Genomic DNA, 26,294 nt, shown 5'->3' on the forward strand with positions numbered 1-26,294 from the left:
AAGGTATCCAGTTATTTCCACTTTGTAGCCTGTGTGCCCCTGGCGCTGCCTCCATTTTAACCCACAGATGTAGTGGGTACATGTCCAGCGTGATATTCACCTAGCAGTGGGGGTGCCGCTTATTACGCCTGTTACGGCTAAGCAGACAAGTGACCAGTATCTGCACTTTTCCAAGCTGCTTAGCAGCCATCTTCTGTTTTGCTTTGTGCCACCACACTGTAGACCCATAAATCATCGTATGTGTTATCGTAATGATATATATCCAACACATACTCATCGGGTTTGGACCTCAGTTTTCTCCACGGGCTCTTCTAGTGCTCACGTGAACGTCTTTCGCATTGACCACCATCTTTTGATTCATCATGAAGATCGTCCTCTTTCGGACTAAATTGTCCTATAAAATGTCCGTTATAAAGTATCTTTTAAGGCTCCCACACACGCTACTGCATGCTTAACAATCACGCTTGCGCAAGTGTGCTTGTGCAAGCTTGCTTGACCGTGTATAGGGTAAATTAGCGCAAGCATCAGGCTTGCCCAAGCAGCTTGACGCTTGACCGAATTTCGATTATGCGTGCTTGTGCAAGCCTCCAATCGTGTCCATGATTGCTCGTTTGTGCCTAGAGTAGGGAGACTTGAACAAGCACACATCTATCATTCGGACACAGACTGTGGAGAGGGCTCGTTTATTTAGATTTTGTGTCGTTTCCTTCTTCGTTCTGATGTCGGACCGGGAAGTGTTGGAGGAATTTAATAGGTGCTACGAAAGACACCCAAGTTTATGGAATATTAAAAGTAAAGAATATCACGATATAATGAAAAGGGACGCGGCGTATGAGGTGCTTCTCACAAAGTACAAAGAAATAGAGCCATCAGCAACTGAAGATCCTGTTATTAAGAAAATTAATACATTACGAACGAATTACAGACGAGAAAAAAGAAAACGGGGCAGCACTTACAAGTCAGGAGGCTGCAGCAGACGTAGTTTACAGACCTGTTCTGTGGTACTTTGATCTTTTCAGCTTTTTAAGTGAACAGGTGACAGCAAGATGCTCTTCGAGTAATTTACTAGGAATAGAGGTAAGTGAGATAGGTTGATAGTGGTATTTAGTTACAGTAGCACTGTTACAATTAAGATATATGCCTATGCTTTTATTTGTTTATACTATACTGCAATACACATTGTTTTCTTTTACATTTTGCTTTACTGCTATTGCACAAAATTATGTTGCCAAGGAACTTGTCCTTCATTCACAGAGTAGTTCATAAATTCCTCTCTCACATGTTTAGCATCAAGTGGAATGTTTCCTGCAGTAGACCTTTACAGTGGTAGCATATTAGAATCCTCTGTTGTTAAGCCATAAGGCGTCACGAGGGACAAAAGATTCAGATACGTTTCCTCAATCATCCTGACGTAATTATGCCAATCACGAGGATGTATCTTCAATTCACTCAGTAAATTTTTATGAGAATACGATTTTCGTTTTTTAAGCCACTCTTTACTCCACATATCGCGTTTCCTCTTTTGTTTTTTCCGTAAAACAAGCAAAAAGGCTGCAACAGCAAGCGCATCATCGTCTGTGCTCAACATTTTCCAACGTAAACAAACTGATGCTTGTACGTGCGTGTTTGAGTCGTGTGGAGGCGCAAGGAATTTGTGCACGCTTGAGCAAGCACGCTTGCGCAAGTGTGATTGTCAAGCATGCAGTAGCGTGAGTGGAGACCTTAACACTAAGAGAAACGCCAAAGAGCGTCACACATATACTCATTCATTCTCACTTATACCAACTCACTTGCAGTTGCTTATCTACTCGTACTTCTATACCAGCTACAAATAAAACAAAATAATAGATGTTTTCATTTTAATTAGATACACTGATGCACTGTTAATACACTCCTGGAAATGGAAAAAAGAACACATTGACACCGGTGTGTCAGACCCACCATACTTGCTCCGGACATTGCGAGAGGGCTGTACAAGCAATGATCACACGCACGGCACAGCGGACACACCAGGAACCGCGGTGTTGGCCGTCGAATGGCGCTAGCTGCGCAGCATTTGTGCACCGCCGCCGTCAGTGTCAGCCAGTTTGCCGTGGCATACGGAGCTCCATCCCAGTCTTTAACACTGGTAGCATGCCGCGACAGCGTGGACGTGAACCGTATGTGCAGTTGACGGACTTTGAGCGAGGGCGTATAGTGGGCATGCGGGAGGCCGGGTGGACGTACCGCCGAATTGCTCAACACGTGGGGCGTGAGGTCTCCACAGTACATCGATGTTGTCACCAGTGGTCGGCGGAAGGTGCACGTGCCCGTCGACCTGGGACCGGACCGCAGCGACGCACGGATGCACGCCAAGACCGTAGGATCCTACGCAGTGCCGTAGGGGACCGCACCGCCACTTCCCAGCAAATTAGGGGCACTGTTGCTCCTGGGGTATCGGCGAGGACCATTCGCAACCGTCTCCATGAAGCTGGGCTACGGTCCCGCACACCGTTAGGCCGTCTTCCTCTCACGCCCCAACATCGTGCAGCCCGCCTCCAGTGGTGTCGCGACAGGCGTGAATGGAGGGACGAATGGAGACGTGTCGTCTTCAGCGATGAGAGTCGCTTCTGCCTTGGTGCCAATGATGGTCGTATGCGTGTTTGCCGCCGTGCAGGTGAGCGCCACAATCAGGACTGCATACGACCGAGGCACACAGGGCCAACACCCGGCATCATGGTGTGGGGAGCGATCTCCTACACTGGCCGTACACCACTTGTGATCGTCGAGGGGACACTGAATAGTGCACGGTACATCCAAACCGTCATCGAACCCATCGTTCTACCATTCCTAGACCGGCAAGGGAACTTGCTGTTCCAACAGGACAATGCACGTCCGCATGTATCCCGTGCCACCCAACGTGCTCTAGAAGGTGTAAGTCAACTACCCTGGCCAGCAAGATCTCCGGATCTGTCCCCCATTGAGCATGTTTGGGACTGGATGAAGCGTCGTCTCACGCGGTCTGCACGTCCAGCACGAACGCTGGTCCAACTGAGGCGCCAGGTGGAAATGGCATGGCAAGCCGTTCCACAGGACTACATCCAGCATCTCTACGATCGTCTCCATGGGAGAATAGCAGCCTGCATTGCAGCGAAAGGTGGATATACACTGTACTAGTGCCGACATTGTGCATGCTCTGTTGCCTGTGTCTATGTGCCTGTGGTTCTGTCAGTGTGATCATGTGATGTATCTGACCCCAGGAATGTGTCAATAAAGTTTCCCCTTCCTGGGACAATGAATTCACGGTGTTCTTATTTCAATTTCCAGGAGTGTAGTTCTCTAACCTACTACCTATACGCAAATGTTCCCTGTGAATCTTCCTCATAGAAATAACACAAACGTAGACATAAGCATAAAACCTAATAAGTAAATGCAAACATTCAGCTCATAAGACTACCTAGTGGTCTTAAGATGTTTGTGTATGTTGAAACAATGTTAGGTGCATTCTGCGTCACTGGTTTCTCTCTTCCTTCCTTTCTTTCTGGTGTTTTCTCGATCCAATTTCCTTCCCTCTACGGAAGGAGCTGCTGTCAATTGAGGCAGTGCTTCGGGTTCACCTTGAAACGTTTGAATTCTACTTATTTGAACAATTACTGTTGTTTGGATCGATAGTTGTATCTTAACATTTACTAGGGATGTCTTTTAGACTACCTGATAGGATCCCTGCCACCGTGGAATGAACTTCTGAGTGTTTCCTTTTGGAACCTTAGTGTTACCCTTTGGAACGTGAGAGTTAGATACGTAACTAAACCACTCCCCGACGTGGTATTTAGGTAATTTCGCTTTTTTATTGCTAGTGCATTCCTCTCGCTAGAGCTTTTTTCACCTGACGACAAAGGAAGAATCCTCTCCTAAAGTAGGTTAGAATTCGAAAGGTTTGGGCATTTTCCGACCAAAGCAACCTCATAGCGCAAAAACGCATGTTTTCGTAGCTTTTTGAACAGCACGTGCTTACGACATACCGTAATATTGTGTCCCAATTATCGTGGTTACTGTTCACATAATAACCTAGCATTTTACTCAATGTCCTATGAACACACTGTTCTATAGTTCGCTTGCGGACTTGTAACTTCTTTGTGCACAATAGTCGACGAAGCTGCTTAAGTAATTAAGATACACAAATTCGTGCCTTGGTCTGTTGTTATCGTGCCTGGCGTGCCAAATTTCAGTAGCCACTGGTTAACTAAAGCGTGAGGCACTGTTGGTTTGGTGTGGCGATCATGCACAATTAACATGAGAAATGATAAATTATTGTTAATAAATATAGATTTCCCGCTGGTGGTGTTCAAATGGCCTGAGGACGTAAAGCACTACCATTTGAAACAGTTTCTCTGCTGCAGCCAGTCTTTGCAGTGGGATTGCTGTCTCAACTTGGCTTTTTGAGGGCAAGCAATGCAATTCTTTACGTAGCGCTCAACTTAACGTTTTGTCTGTGACCAATAGTAATTTTCCACAAATGGCGTTTCGAGGCTCGTTGTCCGCTATCCCCAACTAAACTGGAGTAATGGGAGCCGGCCGTAGTGGCCGCGCGGTTCTGGCGCTGCAGTCTGGAACCGCGAGACCGCTACGGTCGCAGGTTCGAATCCTGCCTCGGGCATGGATGTGTGTGATGTCCTTAGGTTAGTTAGGTTTAAGTAGTTCTAAGTTCTAGGGGACTAATGACCTCAGCAGTTGAGTCCCATAGTGCTCAGAGCCATTTTTTTTTGGAGTAATGGGTTTTCCACATTTCTTCCTCCCGTAAACAGGCTGCCATTCCGAGGCGGCGGCCGTACAGTGTTCACGTGTAAAGCACTTCGTCGTCAGAGCTGTTTCACGTACCGCTGGCAGTCGACATCGGCGGCCCGAGCTCTGCGTCACTCTTCTGTGTCATTCCTTTGCATTCTGCAGCTTGTACTGTGTGATTTAACCGGGCAGCGTTACCATGAGACTTCCTTGGACGAAGCGCTACCTCAAAACATTCGTTAAGTGTGAAGGCCAAGCTGGTTAGCTTACTGGTTGGATCCTTTAATTCCAAAAGCCATTTTAGTGTTCAAATGGCTTTGAGCACTATGGGACGTAACATCTATGGTCATCAGTCCCCTAGAACTTAGACCTACTTAAACCTAACTAACCTAAGGACATCACACAACACCCAGTCATCACGAGGCAGAGAAAATTCCTGACCCCGCCGGGAATCGAACCCGGGCGTGGGAAACGAGAACGCTACCGCACGACCACGAGCTGCGGACCATTTTAGTGTGGCAAGACATGTTATGACTAGAGAACGGATTGTATGCTTTTGCATATTTGGCTCCTTTTCACCGATTATTACATATTTTAACTAAAAACTAGTGACGATGCTTATTTTCGCTCTATGTTTACAATATTTTCAAAATGTAACTGGATGTAGTTTTGTTGTCTTACAGATTGACCGCGACTTACAATTAGAAGTGCGTGCAATCGCTAACCGAGAGGCCACTGCCTAGCGAAATCATTACAGAAGAGGAACGGGAACAGGCAGGCAGAGTCAATGCTCCTTCGCCCGCGCCCCCGGTTAATCCCCTCCGCTGTCATACCTTACGCGTCGGCAACAATTAAATTAAACTATACAAGATTTTAGTCGCACGTCCATTGTTTCAGTTTGGCTTTCTATTTACTTGTACACAGTTGATTTTATGTATAGTCCTTATATGTAACATGGTTCTCTCAACTAAATTTAGAAAAAGTTGTGTAGATAGAAGTGCCAGGCAATAATATGTAACTCTAGTAAGGAAGGCTCTGACTTATCCAGAAGACTGGAACAAAAAACACCTTTTTTTGTAATCAGTTGATGTTGGATCAAAATAAATAAATAAACCTCCCGAATCAGTGGTAACTCGTTGGGGTACGTGGATCAAAGCCGTGTTGTTTTGCAGTGAACATTTCGAGGCCATTAGAGGGGTAGTAAACGACTTCGATAGTGCAGGGGCTTTGGCAGTTTGCCACTGCAAGGATCCTTTTAATGAGTCCGGTATTAAAAAAGACATTGCTGTGATTAGCACTCATTTTTCCCATATACCTGCAAGTATTAAAAAGCTTGAAACTCAAGGTTTCGCGTTGAATGAATCTATTCAGTTAATGAATAAAATTATTCTAGTGAACTTCTCTTTGCTGGAGGTATTCCCAAGATAACTTAAAGAAAAGTTTGAAAACATTTTAAACCATAAACCAGGCTTTGAACCCTTGTGCTAAGTTGATAGTTTTATTAATGGGGCAGGCGGACTTTTACCAGTAACAGTAAGTGCCAACATAGCAACCAAATTCAAATACTGCCCAGTTACCTCAGTTGATGTTGAACGGTCCGTTTCCGAACATTTGGAACAGTACTTGGTCGTTTGTTTACAATCGTAGAAAAATGTAAAATAAATTGTAAAAGATGCTTTGGTCCAATAGTATTAATTAAAAGTTAATGCTATTCAAAAAAATTCATGGTTGAAAGTTTTATAAATAGAATATTATTGAGTTTTTGAGCGTGCAATATATCTAGAATTTGGTCATGTACATATCAGCTTGTTAACAACAGAGAAGGAACAATTTCTGAAACGCGGTATGCGCCCCCATTTTGCAAATTTTTAGAAAATGTGAGAAAGGCCCCCTTCGTAACCTCTACCAGAAAGCATTCAGAAAATGTCAGCATTCTAAATGTACCGATTTTATGCAAAGATTTTCGCGTGAGCGGCACTCTTTCTCGTAATTGATATGCACAGGTCCGACTTTGAGACGTAATGCGCGCAGTAACTAGCATTTTTTATTGTTATTTGATCTTGCATATTTCGACACTTTTCATGCATTTTTAAGCATTTTTCATCCATATTTTAAGGCTTTTATGATGCATGTAATCGGGTTAGGACCTGAAAACTCGTCCATACAGATGGCGACGAAAACGTGTGAAGCCAAAAGTTTGAACCGGCATTTGTTTTTCTGTAGTTGAATACCTTTTTTCACTTCATTCAGTTGCCTGTAAACGTATACGTTGCATTTTCTTCTCCGCCACTTGGCTGAGAACGCAGCTGAATCACAAGACAAAATTATTTTTGACAGTCTGGAAAAATGAGAACAGTAACTGCTTTATCCGCTGAAATGCTTCCTAACAGTGTGGAGTCCAGTTAAATTTTACACCTTTTTTTTCAGCATATGCATAAGGGGTCTCACTACCTCTGTATATTTTGGAATGTATTTTCAATAGAAATTCGCTATCCCGAGGTATGAATGTACATTTTTTACCATGCTAGGCGTTCGAAAATCTATTTATACGAAGACAGTAACTTGTTCTCGAAAGAACAGTTACTGTTGATGACCGTACAGCTTTTCCCTGGAATAAATGATGACTAACTGACAACCTCAGCTGCCGACAGGTGTTGTTGATATACCTCGATGTGGACAGCTGAAAATGTCAGAATGAGATTTTCACTCTGCAGCGGAGTGTGCGCTGATATGAAACTTCCTGGCAGATTAAAACTGTGTGCCCGACCGAGACTCGAACTCGGGACCTTTGCCTTTCGCGGGCAACTGCTCTACCAACTGAGCAACCGAAGCACGACTCACGCCCGGTACTCACAGCTTTACTTCTGCCAGTACCTCGTCTCCTACCTTCCAAACTTTACAGAAGCTCTCCTGCGAACCTTGCAGAACTAGCACTCCTGAAAGAAAGGATATTGCGGAGACATGGCTTAGCCACAGCCTGGGGGATGTTTCCAGAATGAGATTTTCACTCTGCAGCGGAGTGTGCGCTGATATGAAACTTCCTGGCAGATTAAAACTGTGTGCCCGACCGAGACTCGAACTCGGGACCTTTGCCTTTCGCGGGCAACTGCTCTACCAACTGAGCAACCGAAGCACGACTCACGCCCGGTACTCACAGCTTTACTTCTGCCAGTACCTCGTCTCCTACCTTCCAAACTTTACAGAAGCTCTCCTGCGAACCTTGCAGAACTAGCACTCCTGAAAGAAAGGATATTGCGGAGACATGGCTTAGCCACAGCCTGGGGGATGTTTCCAGAATGAGATTTTCACTCTGCAGCGGAGTGTGCGCTGATATGAAACTTCCTGGCAGATTAAAACTGTGTGCCCGACCGAGACTCGAACTCGGGACCTTTGCCTTTCGCGGGCAACTGCTCTACCAACTGAGCAACCGAAGCACGACTCACGCCTCGGTGGCTCAGATGGATAGAGCATCTGCCATGTAAGCAGGAGATCCCGGGTTCGAGTCCTGGTTGGGGCACACATTTTCAGCTGTCCACATCGAGGTATATCAACAACACCTGTCGGCAGCTGAGGTTGTCAGTTAGTCATCATTTGTTTGAAAATCTGTTATGGCTTGCACAAGTTGTGGATCAGTATGTATCCCATCCTGGCCCATAATGTGACCCTAATAACAGACCTCCTGCAGTGCAGAGTAACACTTTTTTTTTAAGCTAATAGTCAGCTGTACTGTTTACAACCATACAAATACTTCCCGCTGTTGCACCATGTGTGTTCTTGGATGCCCTTAGTCTACTACTACGTAACCTAGGTAAGCAAGGCATTGCTTTGGTTTCAGGCTCCATAGAACCCCATGTAACAAGCATTGGAAAATCGTTAGCGCCTTCCTTAAACTGAACCACATCCAAGAATACTGGAAGTGCCCAAATGGGACTAAAAACGCTGTTTTGGTCTGTTCTTCTGGTGCTAATTATAATTGTTGATAGCTGCTGCTTAAATCTACGGTGCTGAAGTTGCGGCATTGTCCCAGATTGTCTAATGTCTCTTAGATATGGGGTGTGGTAACCATTTGTTGATTTAGAAACCTGTAATCATGGCAGGTAAGTGTTTTTCCCATCCAAAACTTCTTTGGTACAGTTGCTACTGGGATCAACCAGGGACTAGTACTTTCACCCGTAATTCCATCCTGAAGCTGTTGGCCAATGAACTCCACTATCACCATTTGTAAACAGTGAGAGATGTGGCATGGTTTCTTGTATACAGGTGGCTTGTTCCCACCAGGAATCCTGTGTTGCACCAGAGGTATACCGGTAGGGGTTCAGGTGCCTTAAATAATCCTGCATATTCCTCCAATAACTTCTCCATATCTACTCTATCATGTCCTCTCGGATGCAACAGTTTTCCTCTCAGTGCAGTTAAATTGAGAGACTGCCCTGGCTTTTGATATTCTGCATTGAAATCCATTTATAATTCATCCTCTAAAAACTTCCAAGTTAGGCATCAGTGTTCCTTTTGATAGTCTTACCTGCTCTGAAGCAAAATTATCTGTACTGATGGGCACTACTTGGCTATCATGTAATTCCTGCACAAATGACATCATATGAAACATTACACCCGACCTAGAACCTCATTGTCTGGTAAGGGCTCTACCACACACACGCATTACTAATCAGTAGATCAGTTCTCTGTTCATCCAGACCAGCCTTCCTGTACCTTTTGGTATTGTATCCTGAAGTTGAGTCTGAGACACTGTTTGCGGTTTAATTGCTTAACCCAACATCTTGGGTATTCCTTGCTACCGTTTAGTTTTTCACGCATAAAACTGAGACGGAATGATGTCCCATCCGGCTCTGCTGTGCACTGCCATAAATTGATTTTGATATTCTGTTTAATCAGAAAATACAGACCTAGAATGAAGTCTTAGCTAATGCTCATGGTAGAAAAAAATTCCATATATACTCAAAAGTCTCTCTCTCCCTCCCACCCATAAACCCAACAATGTGGAACTGAGAGAATTCCACTCACACCAGTTAATATACAGTGCGGTGAGCACAAATTCACTGTAGTCAGTTTTTTCTGGCTATCCCCAGATACCTGTATCAAACAACTACTTCCATGACTTCCCTTTACATAGCCGAATAGACAGATGTCTGCCAGTGATTTTGCACTGAAGTGTCCCTTAGTCGAATTTGTTGGGAGCATTCCACAGTGGTCACATTGCCCCCCCCCCCCCCTATTCTGTTTAACACAAGAGGGGAAGTATTAGTTGATCATATTGTCGATTCACCTGTGGAAATTTTTGAACAGAGTGCCCTACTTGCTTGCACTTCAGACATTGTGGCTTCACACAGAAACTGGGTTACTGTAGTGCGTGGTCCTAAAGTAGCTCTGGAGACTTTTAAGTCATTAAATTATTGCTTATCAGACATTTCAGATACGTGAAGTCTATAACAGAGATAGAGGTACATTTTATTATTTGTCTACAGTGCCTTTGGTTCTCAGGAGGAGGAATCATCATAAAATAAATGAGTCAGAGTCTGTGTCCATATGGCTTAAAGGAGCTCTTAATTGTAGCAAGATTAAAGTTATTGGTGAGTGACAAAATCTCTACATTAAACACTATTCCCTTGGCCTAGTCACTGAATCAATTTGTCAAAGCAACTGCAGTTGCCACTGCTATTTTGTCCATAGTTCTGGGAAACTCCATGTGTACTTTCCACAATGCTTTTGATAGCAGGCCCCACAAAAATGCATAGTGCCCATTGTTCTGCATCCTGCAAACTGGCCTTATTGAAACAATCGTCATTTGTTAATTCATATGTACTGATACTGATTCTTCTGATGTAGTCCCAAAAACCCCCTTTTGATTCTACTTGCTTCTGTTCAACACGATTAAGTTGTTCATGATAATCCCACAAGGTATTTTTCTTCCTGTAGAATATTCGTTTAAGATTTTGTAACTATGGTAACTGTAGTGCCTCAGTTAAGCTTTTTGGCATTCATATTGATCCATTAGTAACTTGGGAAACTCACACTTACCATGTATGGACAAAGTTAGCTTGAGTCACATACACACTAAGAAAACTTGACTTGTGTGACTGACAGGCTACTAAAGAACTCCGATTATGTCTTTTTATCACAGCCATCTCACCTGAGACGGGCCAATTCCTCTGGAGCGAAAACAATTTTTATCTGGCAGAAAATGGCCATTAGGTGTATTGATAGAGTAAGAAACTATGTATCATGTAGGGAATTCCTTAAAGAGCTTAAAATACTGACAACTGCATCCCCGTTCATTCTTAGCTTCTTGATGTATGTCAAGGAAAACAAGGACAGCTGTAAAATGTGACAGTCTATGCTTAAGTATGACACATTGAAGGTGGATGATTGACATCCAAGGCTTAAAAACACACAATAGTTACACATATATAGGGATACAATTATTTAATATATTAACAACTACAGCATGCAGTATATCACTGAATGTCTTCAGAAACAACACAGAAAAATGGATTGAACAAAGAGCCTTGTCTATGATAGAAAAATTTAAAATATGTTATAAAAATGATTTAATCTACTAAAATTGATGTATGATTTGATCACTATTTTATTTGAGCTTTTCTTAAAATGTTTATTGTGTTATACTGTCGTGCTTTATTTTCATAATGCATTTATACTTAATGATTAACACACATCTCATGTGTATTTGTTAAAATGTTTTTCTCAGCGAGTGTATTATGACATACTTAATGTTTGCCATATTTTCATTCTGCATGAGACATTTATATTCAATGATTATTACATGTGTCTAACATTAACAATATATATTCTTTTAACAGTACCAGAGAAGGAAAGTTTCTACTCACCATGTAGCGGAGATGCTGAGTCGTGATTATGTCTATCGCGACTCAGCATCTCCGCTATATTGTGAGTAGCAACTTTCCTTCTCTGGTATTCTTACATTCCATCCTGAATTTTCCATTGTTTGATATATTCTTTTAATATGTGCCAAATGCTTGACTTATTAAGCAACTATACCATGTGTGAAAAAGAAGTCATCAACTGTGTGGAAAATGCTTAAAGATGGCTCAATAAATCAAAGTTGATTGATTTGTAGTGTTTTTATCTTTGTCAATAGAATATTGCAGTCAGTGTTCTCTTCCAGTGAGCCTGTTGGTGTCATTTCCAGGTGCTAGAGAGTGTGCGGAACATAGTGGCAAACCGTCTTTCTGCAGATGGTCGCACGTGGGTGAAAACTCTGTCACGATACAACAGTGGCACCTATAACAACCAGTGGTTTGTGGTAGACTTTAAGCGGTTTAAGCCAGGCAAGAGTGGTGGTGTCAGCAATGGAACACTGTGGGTTCTGGAGCAACTTCCGGGACTGGTGCGCTACCAAGATCGCACGGAGGAGTTACGCAAGAATACCTATTGGGCATCTTACAATGCACCAGCCGATCCCATAATCTTCAATACTGGAGGCTTCCAGGACCTCGTCAAGAAGTTTGGTGACTGGTCTGTACTAAAGACAAAATTCAGATAAGCTAAGCTGGCTGTGTTATGTATGCTCTCTGCCTGGATTTAAAAAGATACTTGCAGATTAATTTGCAGTCCATTGCTTCAGCACTGTCAAAACATATTTCACATATATGCTTAAATGATCTGAAGGAAATAGGTTGCTTCATTCCTGGAAAATATACCTTTGCCTCTACTTAACCTCTTCAAAACACATCGCTCAAACAGCAAAACTTTCACTTTATTCTCCCAATTTGTTACCATCCAATAAAACTGCCATTAGAGATTCTCTCTCTCTCTCTCTCTCTCTCTCTCTCTCTGCATACAGACAATCTTTAAGTCTCCTCACATGCCTACTTCAACAATATACATACATCATGAGGTTGTCATAATCTGACTCAGCAGTGTTAGCCAACAGTTCTTTTATTGCAATAATAAATAAGACTATATTAAAATGGCTCATAGTTGTCATTATATTTTGCATTCTCTCTTCTAGCTTACTTTTATTTTAATGTTATATCCAATAGAACTCTGTCATAATTATAGAAAAAAATATTACATTTAAATGATATATCTAAAAACAAAGATTCTGTAACTTACCAAACGAAAGCGTTGGTACGTTGATAGAGACAATAACAAACACAAACAGATATATTTTCCCCACGTGGAATGTTTCCCTCTATTATATTCATTTACATTTAAATGAATAATAGATAGTTAATAATGACAATAAATATGATTTTTGACCCAATTCTGCCCTTATGTATTTAGTTCCTTTTTGCTACAAACTGAGAGCAGCTCAATAATAAATTGTCTTTTTTGTGATCAGTAGATATTTTTCTTTACTTTTTGTGACCTTTATGAATTTTTGCACATAGTTTACTGCGGACAAGCAATAGGAAGCTCAGTACCACCCATATGATAAAGCCTTCATGTAGAGAAAAACATTTCATAATCTAATATTTTTGGAAAAGAGTACTTTCTTGTGAAACAAAAGTTTTTGCTCAGTGTAAAAACAAAACATTTTTATCAACAGCTGGTGATGTAGTCCAAACGTAAAAACTGCAGCAATATACACCTATCAATAATGTTAAAAATAGTACGTGCACTTTACACGCACTTGCTGCTGCCCCAATATTATAATACAGAATTTAATTGATGTCTTGTCTTCTGTTTGGTAATGTGATCTTTCTCAGTGAAAAAGCCAAGAGCAAGGTGGGAGTAATTTGGGTGGTTGCCAAAGACTCATAAATCTGTTACTTTTGAAGGCATATTGTCTATTGCGATTTTTCCAATGAATTTTTTCCTTCTGTTTCAATTCATTTTTTCATTTCCACTATTTTCATTTAATGATAATTACTCTCTCTCTCTCTCTCTCTCTCTCTCTCTCTCTCTCTCTCTCTCTCTCTCCCCCTCCCCCCCCCCCCCCCCCCCCCCCCCAATGTGTGTGTGTGTGTGTGTTTTTACATTATCTATAAACTGTCAAATGTTTTTTAAGACGGTAAACTGTAATGGAATAAAATAATTCTGGTCATATTTAGAACTGCAAATACTGTCTGGTTTTACTACATTTTGAGTAGAAAAATTAAAACACATGTTATCCATACATTCTTGTTTTAATACAAATGAAGTGTTAAGTTCATCACTCTGACAAGAAGTCTCATAGGATGTCTGTGATCCATCTTTAGCACTGAATGGAAGTACACTAGTCTTGGTCACCATACAGTTTTTATGAACATTACATCATTACAGCACAGTCCATATCAATTCAGGCAGTCTAGGGAAAATCTTACCTTCATAGTCTCAGATGTTATTGAATTTAGCACATGTTAAAATGAAGAATTAAGTAAGTAACACACTATTTTTTTTGTTTTCTCCAAAAAAATTTGGCTCAGAGATACAGCCCTCCAAAGATGACACAGCAGATACCATTTTGAATATGCAAATTTTGGAAAAAATTTTAAAATGCTTTATCTCTGGAACAGTTCTAGATATTTTGTTGGTTTTTTATTTGAAAGATAATTGCTTTATGATTACAAAGAAATCCTCCATTTGGATCTATCTGTCAAAGTTCTTTTACTATAGATTCTGAACTTTATTTATAATTAATGGATTTTTTTTAAAATTACAGTCCATGAAATTTTGATTTTTTTTCCTGTTAAGCAGTACCAAATAGTTCTACAATTCCTGAAAAGGAGAGCTTACACTTTTTGGTTGAACAGCTTTTATAAACAACTGAAATTTTTGCCATACATAAAACCTGTTTTATTATCACATAACAGGCTCATAAAAATCAAAACCTAGCCTTATTTAACATAATTTTCGTTTTGAAAGATAAGAGACTCATTTTCAAGCATTTTAAATGGTTCCAAAATGTATGTGAAAGGTCCAAAGACTTAAAGATTTCAGTTTATACAACTTCTGTGCACTCTGTTTTGTACTGAAATTAGCTAGTAAGTGAACTAAACATGTGTTCCACTGCTGTAGTGTCTTCCTTCGATATTTTGATGCTTTCCTGTTGAACCAATAGGAACTGGAGCACTTACAATCTTCAAAACATTATGAACAGGAAGTGAGCACTGATGGTGTTGTTGCTGTCTTTCAGCTGGAAACCTATATCCAGCAGTTGGTCCGTGTGGTAGCGTAAAGTTCACTACAGTTTCATTTAACTCATAACTGGTGTCTATAATCTCTGCAATCCATCTGTCACAGTATACATACAGGCCACAAACATCCCCCTTCTCAGGTTGTGAATCTGAATATTATCCTGCTGTTTCTGAGTTGTTGGCCAAATGAATAAATTTCTGCTTTCTTGCTCTTTAAAATGCATGCAATATGAGTTTGCCCATCACTTTGAGCCCAAAAATGTCTTCTGAATTCTTTCACAGTAGTTTGTTTGGACCATTCTTCTATTTTCTGCTGACGGGATTCTTTGATTTCTTGGGCTGTATTTGGAGTGGAAAGATTGTTTTGTAGCATGGTGCTTCAGCAGGCCTCCTACACCATTAAAGGCCCCTTCCGTGACCAGTAGTTTCTAATAGATATTGCACTGTGTGTGAAAACACCTCCCTTAATTTCTCATTCTGGACCACAAAGTAATGAAAGAAATTATGTGTAAATTACGTAATTTTCTTGCAGTACTTTTTTTGCTATTTGGGAATGGAAGCTGGATTTCTGCCCAGTGAAACAAATAAATAATAAATAAAACACAAATGAAACAAATAGAACAAGTAAAACTGACTGAAATAAGTTCCGGCAGTATGTAACGGGTTATTCACTGCTTGATAATGAAAAAGAGTGAAAACATGCAAAATGGTCAGAGATTTCATAGTATTAGCAATGAATTAATGAAATACTGGTACATCTGGTAACACCACTTGCAGCCCATAACTGATGGATACATTGATTTTTTTCCAATTTTATCAGACAGTACAAATAGTACAACTGATATTAGACAGGCCGAAGACAAGTTGCAATGGTACATAGTATTAACACATAGTAGGTAAATTAAAATTAGGTATCTATTATTACAATTAAATTTTTCTTACATATTCAGAAATTCTTTTGCAGAATAGAAACAGTGCTTCAATAGAAATGCCTTTAGTTTTATTCTAAATATTGAATACACAGGAATTTTTATGTCCTCTGGTATCTTGTTGTGTAGTATAATCCCAATGTTAATTATGCTCCTCTGATAGGCTGCTGTTCTGTGATATTGTTGGTGTAGATATTGTTTCCAACAACAGTATTTGGGCCGGCCGCAGTGGTCTCGTGGTTCTAGGCGCGCAGTCCGGAACCGTGGGACTGCTACGGTCGCAGGTTCGAATCCTGCCTCGGGCATGGATGTGTGTTATGTCCTTAGGTTAGTTAGGTTTAAGTAGTTCTAAGTTCTAGGGGACTGATAACCACAGCAGTTGAGTCCCATAGTGCTCAGAGCCATTTGAGCCAACAGTATTTGTGTACATTTTCATTATGTAGTAGCTTGCCTGTTTTCAAGAGGTAGTCTCCAGTGAACAAGATAGGTTCATAAATGAATAAGCTTGAGACGTACAGAACATCAAGCTCAGTAAAATGAAACATACAGGACTCCATCTTCTTAAGGTCACAACTTACTCTTACAGCTCTTTCTTGCATTCTAAAACATCTTTATGCTGTGAGTTGAGTGTTCCCAGAAAGAGATGTGCATAGTATGCCTGCAGTACTGTTGTTTTGCTTGTTGTAGACTTTAATATTCTTAAACCATAGCACATGAATGAGAGTTTCATAGACAAGTTATTTATATGTGTGTCCCACTTAGTCTTGTTGAACCGACAGACCCAAAAATTTAGTGACACCTTTTCTAAAGGATCATTTTTTAATTGTGCTTCAACACAGTTGATTAGATGGAGGACACAAATGAAAGCTGACACACACACACACACACACACACACACACACACACACAGTCTTTTTGGTATTTACAATAAGTTTGTTTTAGGTGGATAATTCAAAGTTTTTTCATAGAACTTTCTGTTGTTAACTGCAAGGTTTCTGGGCTGGATCCAGTAAGCGATATGCTGGTGTCATCTGCAAATAGCATAGCTTTTTGGAGACTCACATATATTCAACAATGTACTCCACATAAATCAAGAAGAGTAGTGAATCTAAAATTGAGCCCTGTAGTAGGCCATAGTTAATTGGTAATTTGCTATAAAGCAATCGGTTGTTTCTTGTTTTGTTCTTGGTGTTAAATTCATATTGAAGTTTTACCTTCTGCCTGCAACTTTTTAGGTATTAACACAACCAGCTATGCGCTACACCTTTTACTTCTCATCTTTCTGATATTTTGAGCAAGATGTTATGGTCCAGGACACTGAAGGCTTTAATAGGTCTATAAAAATGCCTACATCTAATTTATGTTGATCAAGGGATTTTACAGTACAGTCTTAAAAATTCAAAGATTTCTCTCTGTGTAGATTTACACTTTCTAACACCATTTTGTTGTACAGTAGAGAAGAATTTTATTTATGAATCTTAAAAGCCTGAGATAGACGCTTTCTTATAATTTTTGAGATGGAACTGTAATGTAACACAGGTCAGTAGTTTCATATTCTATGAGATAATTATTTAGCAGTGGTGAAATTTTTTCATGTCTGTATCTTGTTAGACAAAACAACTGGGCAGTAAACATTAGTAGGTCAAAGAAGACAGAGACATATCTAAAAAAATGGCAGATTCATAAATATCCAAAGCAGGCTTAAACTCCTAAGCTCTGATGAAGGTGCTGGTGATGAAGGTGAATGCCAGGATGTGCACTTCGAATAAGATGCAAATATTTTCTTTCTTTCTTTTGTCTTGAGATTCCTCGCTAATGGGTTTTTTCCCATCAGAAATGAATAAGAATTATAGATGAACGGACGAACAGTGAAGTACACTATATGATCAAAAGTATCCGGACACCCATAAAACATGTTTTGCATATTAGGTGCATTGTGCTGCCACCTACTGCCAGGTACTCCTTATCAGTGACCTCAGTAGTCATTAGACGTCTCGAGAGAGCAGAATGGGGCACTCCGCGGAACTCCCAGAATTCAAACATGGTCAGGTGACTAGGTGCCACTTGTGTCATACGTCTGTACATGAGATTTCCACACTCCTAAACATCCCTATGTCCACTGTTTCTGATGTGAAGTGGAAACGTGAAGGGACAGATATAACACAAAAGCGTACAGGCTGACCTCATCTATTGACTGACAGACTGTCGTCAGTTGAAGAGGGTCGTAATATATAATAGACAGACATCTATCCAGACCATCATATAGGAATTACAAACTGCATCAGGATCCACTGCAAGTACTATGACAGTTAGGCGGGAGGTGAGAAAACTAGGATTTCATGGTCGAGCTGCTGCTCATAAGCCACACATCATGCTGGTAAATGCCAAATGACACCTTGCTTGGTTTAAGGAGCATAAACATTGGACGATTGAACAGTGGAAAAATGTTGTATGGAGTGAAGAATCACAGTACACAGTGTGGGGATCCGATGGCAGGGTGTGGGTATGGCAAATGCCTGGTGAACGTCATTTGCCAGTGTTTGTAATGCCAACCATAAAATTCGAAGGCGGTGGTGTTCTGGTGTGGTCGCATTTTTCATGGAGGGGGCTTGCATCCCTCATTTTGTGTGGCACTATCACAGCACAGGCCTACATTGATGTTTTAAGCACCTTCTTGCTTCCCACTGTTGAAGAGTAATTCGAGGATGGTGATTGCACCTTTCAACACAATCGAGCACTTGTTCATAATGCACAGCCTGTGGCGGAATGGTTACATGACAATAACATACCTGTAATGGACTGGCCTGCACAGTCCTGACCTGAATCCTATAGAACACTTTTGGGATGTTTTGTAACACCAGGTTCATGCCAGGCTTCACCGACGAACATCGTTACCTCTCCTCAGTGCAGCACTCTGTGAAGAATGGGCTACCATTCCCCAAGAAATCTTGCAGCACCTGATTGAACGTATACCTGTGAGAGTGGAAGGTGTCGTCAAGGACAGTGCCAGGTGGTGGGTGCCAGGTGTCAGGGCACTTTTGATCACATAGTTTATTACGAGACTTAAGTTTTTTATGATACCATTCTTGTAGAAAACATCTTTGTTGTACTTGTCACATGAAATCTTGGTAAAGTTTCGAGCTTTTGGTGAAATACTCCATTGTGTTCATCAAGAACAACTGACTGTTAAGTGGCTGCCATCGTGATAACCATTTACAGCCCATAGATGGCTTGTGATTGATCAACTTATGTCTTGGTGCCAGGATATAAACAAAACATAAAAATGTTAAACAATTATGTGATCATTTGCCTATTGTATTTCATCCTTTCTGCAATTCTGTATTTAGCAAAACAGGTAAGGTTCTGGGAGGAAGAGGCATAAGAACTTTTTCCAACTGCCCAAGAAGGTAAAGTAGTGTTGCGCCCAGTTAAGGACAGTCTCGGACTAGAGTCCCTGAAATTTTTAAGGTTATTTGTGAGTTGGAAGCAACTAAATCAGTTAGTCCATCCATACCATTACCAACTGATGTACAGCACACCTTTGGCACATTAAAATCAATATCTTGATAAATCAACAGTTGATGAGCAATAAACACAGAATAATTTTTGGTGAAACTAAAATCTTGTCCCGTGCTTCTACAAATAGGGATTTTGTTATTAAAGGAGTGGTGGAAATTAGAATGTGCAAGAAAAAGATCAACCAGGACAATGGCCACAAACTAATTATTTTGTGTAAGTGTTGATGCTGAGAAGACACTGGCAAAAGTTCTGATTTGTTTTTGTTCCCACAAGAGCACTGGAACAACTAGTGCAGATATAGACACGATCTCAGACAACTTGATGTAATGATGTACAGTGAACAATTACAAGGCATCTATGGGCCTTAAATTGTCACCAGAACAGCAGCTACGGCATCCATTAGTCTTGATAATGATCACTGAGGATTTTATATAAAGTTCAAAATTGTACCAAGATATGATGCAACACGTAAACCGAGAATGTTTTAGTCCAGAATGTTATCATAAGAAACTTCAATCACATCACTTTCCTCTATGGGAAGGAAATAGTGCACAAGGCTCTTCAACTTGAGAATCTGCACATGAAATATCCACTGTTGGGGAGCAATTTATCAGCTCTGTAATGCTGCCAAGACAAAGAAATTGTGCCTAAGTTTCCTGTGATCAAACTCTACATAAGATCAACTGGACTGAACAATATTTTTGGAAAGACTAGCCTTTCAATCATTAAAGAAAGGATGCAACTCGAGGTATGAACTGGATACTAATGCTTGCTTTTATATAATTGCCATCTCTTTTGGCATAGAGTTGCAGACAGACACAATGCAAAAAAATGCTTTAAATATTCAGCTTTTTGACTGCGTCCCACAGTAGAGGTATAAAACTTGCACAAATTCACACAGGCAATTTCGGGGCACAATGAGAGGTAGTCAGACCCTGCCAGAGACTGTAATTCAGTTGCTCCTCTGTGGCCAGACGGTGGGACTTTGAGAGGTGGTGGGTGATTGGAAAGATAAGGGATGAGACCTGTTTTGGTATAAGGTTGGGAAGGTAATTATGGTCTGTGAAGATCTCAGTGAGAGCCTCGGTATATTTCATCACTACAGATGCAACAGCCATAGGTGGCTAGGCTGTATGGGAAGGACTTCTTGGTATGAAATAGGTGCCAGCTGTCGAAGTGGAGGTATTGCTGTTGGTTGGTAGGTTCGATATGGACAGAGGTACTGATGAGGCCATCTCTGAGATAGAGGTCTACATCCAGGATTGAGTATGACCGGATGAAGAAAATGGGGGAGAAGGTGTTGAGGTTCTGGAGGAATGTGGATAGGTATCCCCACTCTCGATCCAGATCACTAAGATGTCTTCAGTGAGTCTGAACCAAGTGAGAGGTTTGGGATTCTGGGTGTTTAGGAAGGATTCCTGTAGATGGCTCACAAACAGGTTGGCATAGGATGGTGCCTTTGAAGGAGAGGTAATTGTGGGTGAGGATATTGTTGTAGGTTGGGAATCTGTCGGGCATTGGAAAAGGTTGTGTTAAATAACCATGGGCATTAGGGATGTTAGTGTAGAAGGAGTTGGCATCAATAGTAATGAGTAAGGCACCATGTGATAAAGGAACAGGAACTGTGGAGAGTCGGTGGAGGAAATAGTTGGTATCTTTAATGTAGGAGGGTAGATTGCGAGAAATATGACGAAGTCATTCACCTAGTAGAGCAGAGATTCTCTATGGGGGCACAGTAACTGTCTACAATGGGGTGTCCTGGGTGGTTGAGTGTATGGACTTGAGGAAGCATGTAGAAGGTAGGAGTGTGGCGAGTGGTTGGGGTGGGGAGAGACATGGTCTCTGGGGGGAGGTTCTGGGTGTGTCTTGTATTGTGATTGTGGTAATCATAATTCAGCTGAAAATTATTTTGATCATCAGCTACAAAAACCATTAAGGGGTAAATGTGTTGGGGAGAGGGGGGGGGGATGTATGAATTCAAAAAAACCTTAATAAGGCTTCTGCAAGATATATAGTTATCTATCATATTTAGTATTGTTACTGCTTGCTGCTGAACATGCATTGGCCACTTTTGGTGCTAACAAGTTATCACTGTTTTGAAATAGCTTAATATCAGTCTTTGTAAGATTAAGCCTTAAAGTATTGGCTCAGTAAACCACTTGTAGACATATTCAGCTGTCATATGAGCTGTGCTACAAGGTTGAGTTTGGATGTTTGATTAACATGCTTGTGTTAAATTCCCCCATTCTGAAGTTAGTTTTATGCCTGAGAAACAGTCTTTCAGTGAAACCCTGTTATGAAGTTAAGGAGCCATCCCTGCAAGAGGGATATCATTAAAGTGATAAAACCTTACATTGCCAATCCGTAATGGTAACTACAAATGAAGCACTAATACATGGTCAAAAAAAAAAAAAAAAAAAAAAAAGAGAGAGAGAGAGAGAGAGAGAGAGAGAAGTTGTACAAAAATAGAAAACTTTGACAAAGTATGTGATTCTTTCTTATTTTTTGATGGTGTTCTATAACTGTTACAAGATGAGGCTGGCACACCTGCCTCACAGCAGGATGGTGGGAATCAACAAAACAAGATGGTGGATCCCTTGCAGGTTTGCACCAGTGTTGAGCAGTGGAATGTCATGATTTCTGTTAGCTGAAGGGTTGAAACCGATTGAAATTCACTGTCAGATGCAATAAGGTGACAACTGTATGAGCTGAACACAAGTGTAAAAGTGGGCAGATAAGTTCAAATGGGGTGTAACACCTGTTGAAGATTTGTCGTGCCCAGTATGCTCTGTCTGTGAAGTCATAGAAAACAACACTTCGTGAGTTGATGTGGGAAAACGGGCATATTACGGTCAGTTATATTGCAACAGTGATGAACGTTAGGGTCAGATCAGCCCACTGTATTGTTTGTGATGTACTGGTGTTCAAGAAAGTGTGTACAAGGTGGGTTCCAAAACATTTGACATCAGAAATGAAAGGAAGGCACGTGGATACGTGCAGGGACAGCTGAAGTTCACATTCTTGCCACACCCACCCTTATTCACCAGATATGACATATTAAGATTATTACACTTTTAACCCACTGAAAGAAGCACTTAATGGCTCAAGATTCACTGATGGTGAGGCAGTTCACGCAGCAGTGCATACTGTTGACACATATGCCCCCAAAAATTCTTTGGATATGGAATTAAGAAACTTCTCTAGCATTGGTATAGGTGCATAGAACTTTAGGGGGAATTACACTGAAAAATAAATAAATGTTGTATTCCAATCTTGTAATAGATTCTTTAAAAATAAATCTGTTTATTTATTGAATGCGTCTTGTATAGCATGCTGCAGAAGTACTGTGGTTGTGTTGTGCTGTCCATACCTGATAGACATGGCAACACACACACTAGACGTTACGAATGTTTGGAGAGGCATAACAGAAATTTTCAAGGAAGTAGGCTGGGAATTTTTGAAGGAAAATGGCATTGTTCCTCCAAAACTCTATATCAGAGGCAGACCATGCAATAGTTCTGCTGCCTGCAATATAATACATCTGGGGTGGTAAGAAAAAGATAAAATAGATTATGAAATGCACCAAGGCGTATAACAATGTTTCTCTCATTTCACATGTGAATTAAATAGGACAGAAAGTCAATTATATTTAGATGAAGTATCTTTCATCAAGCGGATTATGGTTGCCTACAGAGTATATATTTAGAAATAGAAACAATCTTATTAGCCTGCCAACTACCTGTGTATAGTTTTTGTATAGTAACATGCAGGAGCTTAACAGCTAGTCTGAGTTCTCCACTTAGTAATAGGCAAGTGCTTTGTTGACCATAGGCCTATATTCTAACAATAAAATCTTTTTTGTATTTACCAGAACCTTTTAGACCATCACTTCATCGCATAATTATAATGGAAACTTCTTTGCATTCTTTTAACTTCATTTCCAGTTTTTGTTTTAACGTACTTCTTCCTTTCTTCATATTGCTGTTGCTTCATCTCATTAGAAATTGCAATACATCTTACTGCAGCTCACTAAATGAGTCATTATATGTAAAATTCCTTGGAATACAGCTGCCTTATAAGCTAAAACAGAGTAAATATACAGATAAACTACCAAGAATGTCATTTTTGGCATGATCTGTGCTCAGAAATGCCTCCCACTATTTTGATTTGAACTTGAGCATGCTTTTACTCCCTGTGTCTTCTCAAATGTAATGCAACTAAAGGTAGGTTTGATGTAATGTCTCATCAGTGACAAGGTAATCAGAGATGGACCACCAGCTCACATATTACACAGATGACTAAGAAAGTCACCGACGTCATTCTCAAAAGAAACCATATTGGCATTCACCTTGATGAATTTACAGGAAGCATGAGAAATCAAAATCTGGATGGCTGAATGGGTGTTTTAACTCTGTTTCTCCTGAATTCAAGTTCAGCGTCTTAATCTCTGTGCCATCATGCTCATTAATAAACAGTAGTCTTCCAGGGTTTTCACAGGGTATTTTGCAAAAGTCAAAGCCATAAAGAAAGCAAAATATGACATTATTGTTGATATAGTACACATCTGACAAAAGCTTCTATTATGATCAGCAGCAATCTGCCACTGAATATCATTCAGATTTACCTGATTCATATTCTGAACTGTCTAGTATGCTACATTGTTTCTTGTCTTTTTTAAACAGTACAGTGTAGTTGTTGCCAATTAAACAGTTACTCGTACTCTTGCAGGTTCACTCATGACAAAACTCCACGAGCTCTCATCTTCAAGCGTGACTTTAAGACAGCTCATGACCTACCCTCTATGTTGCGCCTGATGACAAGCAATGACTACCAACATGATCCGCTTTCGAGATGCAACTGCACTCCACCCTACAGTGCAGAGAATGCTATTGCTGCACGATGTGATCTCAATCCCAAAAATGGTAAGTGCTTCATTATGTTTGTGTGTGAGTTGTTAGTGAGTTACATGATTACCACATCCATCATTGAATTATATTTATGTTAATGGTAAAAAGAGCTAACACAGGAACTTCCACAGCAACAACTCTAGCAGAACTCACATAGGAGGCAGAAATCTGTCACTGTCTGTTTGTATGTCATCACTGGAAAAATCTGATGAGTGCAAAAGTGTTGAGTAATATTGAGCTGCCACTATAAAAAATAATGCTGTCAGGATGACTTTTGAACATCTAAGTGTGTAGAAAAGTACTTGAATGGACTGGTCCAGGTCAGTGAGCCAATACCTCTGCAAGTACATTGGAAATAGAAAAAAAGGCGAATTCATGTGTAAGGACAGCTGCTGTTATCTAAAAAACATTTGTTCACACTCTTGTGCCCCATGGATATCATATAAGATGTAAAACAGGTTGAGAAGTTTGACATATACAGGGTTCCAGGGTTACTGGTGAGATGTAAAGGTCCACTACTTCACTGTAAATGGCTTCACATGGTGCCAGTTAGTGGAGTATCCAGCTTAGAAATGAAAGAGCAATTTCTCAAAAACTAATTAATTAGTATTTGAATAAAGCCTCCATGTAAGTGCAGACAGTTTTCCCAAGAACTGATTTTTTTTTAAATTCTTAAAAGAAGAAAAAAAAAAGAACTGTTAATCTCTCTAAAACATCCTCTGCCTTGATGATGATGCCATAAGAGTGAGCCATTTCTTCATGTTGGGTACACAGTATCTGTAGGACACCAGTGCAGATGAGCTGTGGCAGCAATTGGTATTGCAGTTTCACAGCAATAACTCCTTATGAATGTGTTGCTGCAGTCTTGTGGCAAGGTATCACATTATTTTTTCACCAAATGGAGTCATATTTATTTTGGTATCATGCTAAATCAGCCCAACTTCACACTGTTAAATTGTACAGTGATTATTTTCCCTTTTTCTAAGAAGTATATTTGTACGATGTTCTGTACATAGTTACAGATCCATGTGATCTTGTTAAAGAACCCAACATTTCAGCAAAAATAAAAGCTGAATGGGTTAAGTGGCGTGGGCATGTAATGAGATAATCAGAAGACAGCTTCATCAAGATTGTGGCAGAATCATCCCTTGGAGGAGAAAGACTGCCAGGACAACTGAGAATGAGATTTTCATCTATGTGAAGAACCTAAAATTTTTGGTACTTACTAACTGGATAGAGCACTAAAAACAGACAGACTTGGCAAAATATTGTTGAGTTGGAGCCAACAAGCATACATAGTAATTCCTTGCCAAAATAGTCTTGAGTCAGATGCAACAAGCAAACATAGTAATTGCTCTGTAATAATTTATACTTACTGTTTTTGAACTGTTAAATTAAATTTCATAATACCTATAAATTTTTCACTTTAACAATATTTGCACATTTCAGGTACCTATCCATTCCCAAGTCTGGGTCACCGTTCACATGGTGCGACTGACGCCAAGGTGACCAACAGTACATTAGTGTCCAAGCTTCAGTTTCTGTCAGTCTCAGGACCCACAACCGGGTCTCACTTGCCTCCATTCCAGTGGAGCAAATCTGATTTTGGAGACACAATCAGCCATGTTGGTCACCCAGACAGGTGGACTTTCAAGCCAATTCTACACGAGTGGCATTGGCACAGTAGTCATTGATAGTGCAGTGTGCACATTAAATACCACAAAATTCTGAGTGTGGTGTCAAGTGGATAGTTGGTTGTGCAGATGAGAAATTTGTTTATAAAGCCACATTTACAATGTTTGTAACTTTTTTGTGTTGTGTAAGAATAAATGTGTGTTCTTGTAGGAAGTACCTTTTTAAGCTGTAGTATATCCTGGTGCTTCTGCTCCCATAGGTGATTTACTTCTTGTAATGCTGTAGTCATGATTACACACACACACACACACGTACATGCAACATAAAAAGAAAAAAAATATATATTCCATAAATTCCAGTCAGATGGAACAATATCAGTAATGTGCAAGAAAATAAGAAACACATTACTAAAAAGAGCAATGATA

The 26,294-nt window shown here is 40.4% G+C and overlaps 1 protein-coding gene and 1 non-coding gene across 2 annotated transcripts in view; both read left to right on the forward strand.

Annotated features, from left to right (window-relative positions):
• LOC126199327 (putative phospholipase B-like 2) overlaps positions 1–26,082 on the forward strand; it is a 182,636-nt gene extending 156,554 nt beyond the window's left edge. Inside the window, exons 6-8 of the mRNA XM_049936175.1 lie at positions 11,948–12,273; positions 24,056–24,249; positions 25,684–26,082. Coding sequence (XP_049792132.1) covers positions 11,948–12,273; positions 24,056–24,249; positions 25,684–25,928 — 765 coding nt within the window. The 3' untranslated portion in view covers positions 25,929–26,082. The remainder of the gene's footprint in view (positions 1–11,947; positions 12,274–24,055; positions 24,250–25,683) is intronic.
• On the forward strand, positions 8,205–8,278 carry Trnat-ugu (transfer RNA threonine (anticodon UGU)). The gene has a single exon. It is a non-coding gene; the product is annotated as a tRNA-Thr (tRNA).
• Positions 26,083–26,294: the final 212 nt, after the last annotated feature.

The sequence above is a fragment of the Schistocerca nitens genome, chromosome 1 (genome assembly GCF_023898315.1).
Source record: "Schistocerca nitens isolate TAMUIC-IGC-003100 chromosome 1, iqSchNite1.1, whole genome shotgun sequence".
Taxonomy (NCBI): domain Eukaryota; kingdom Metazoa; phylum Arthropoda; class Insecta; order Orthoptera; family Acrididae; genus Schistocerca; species Schistocerca nitens.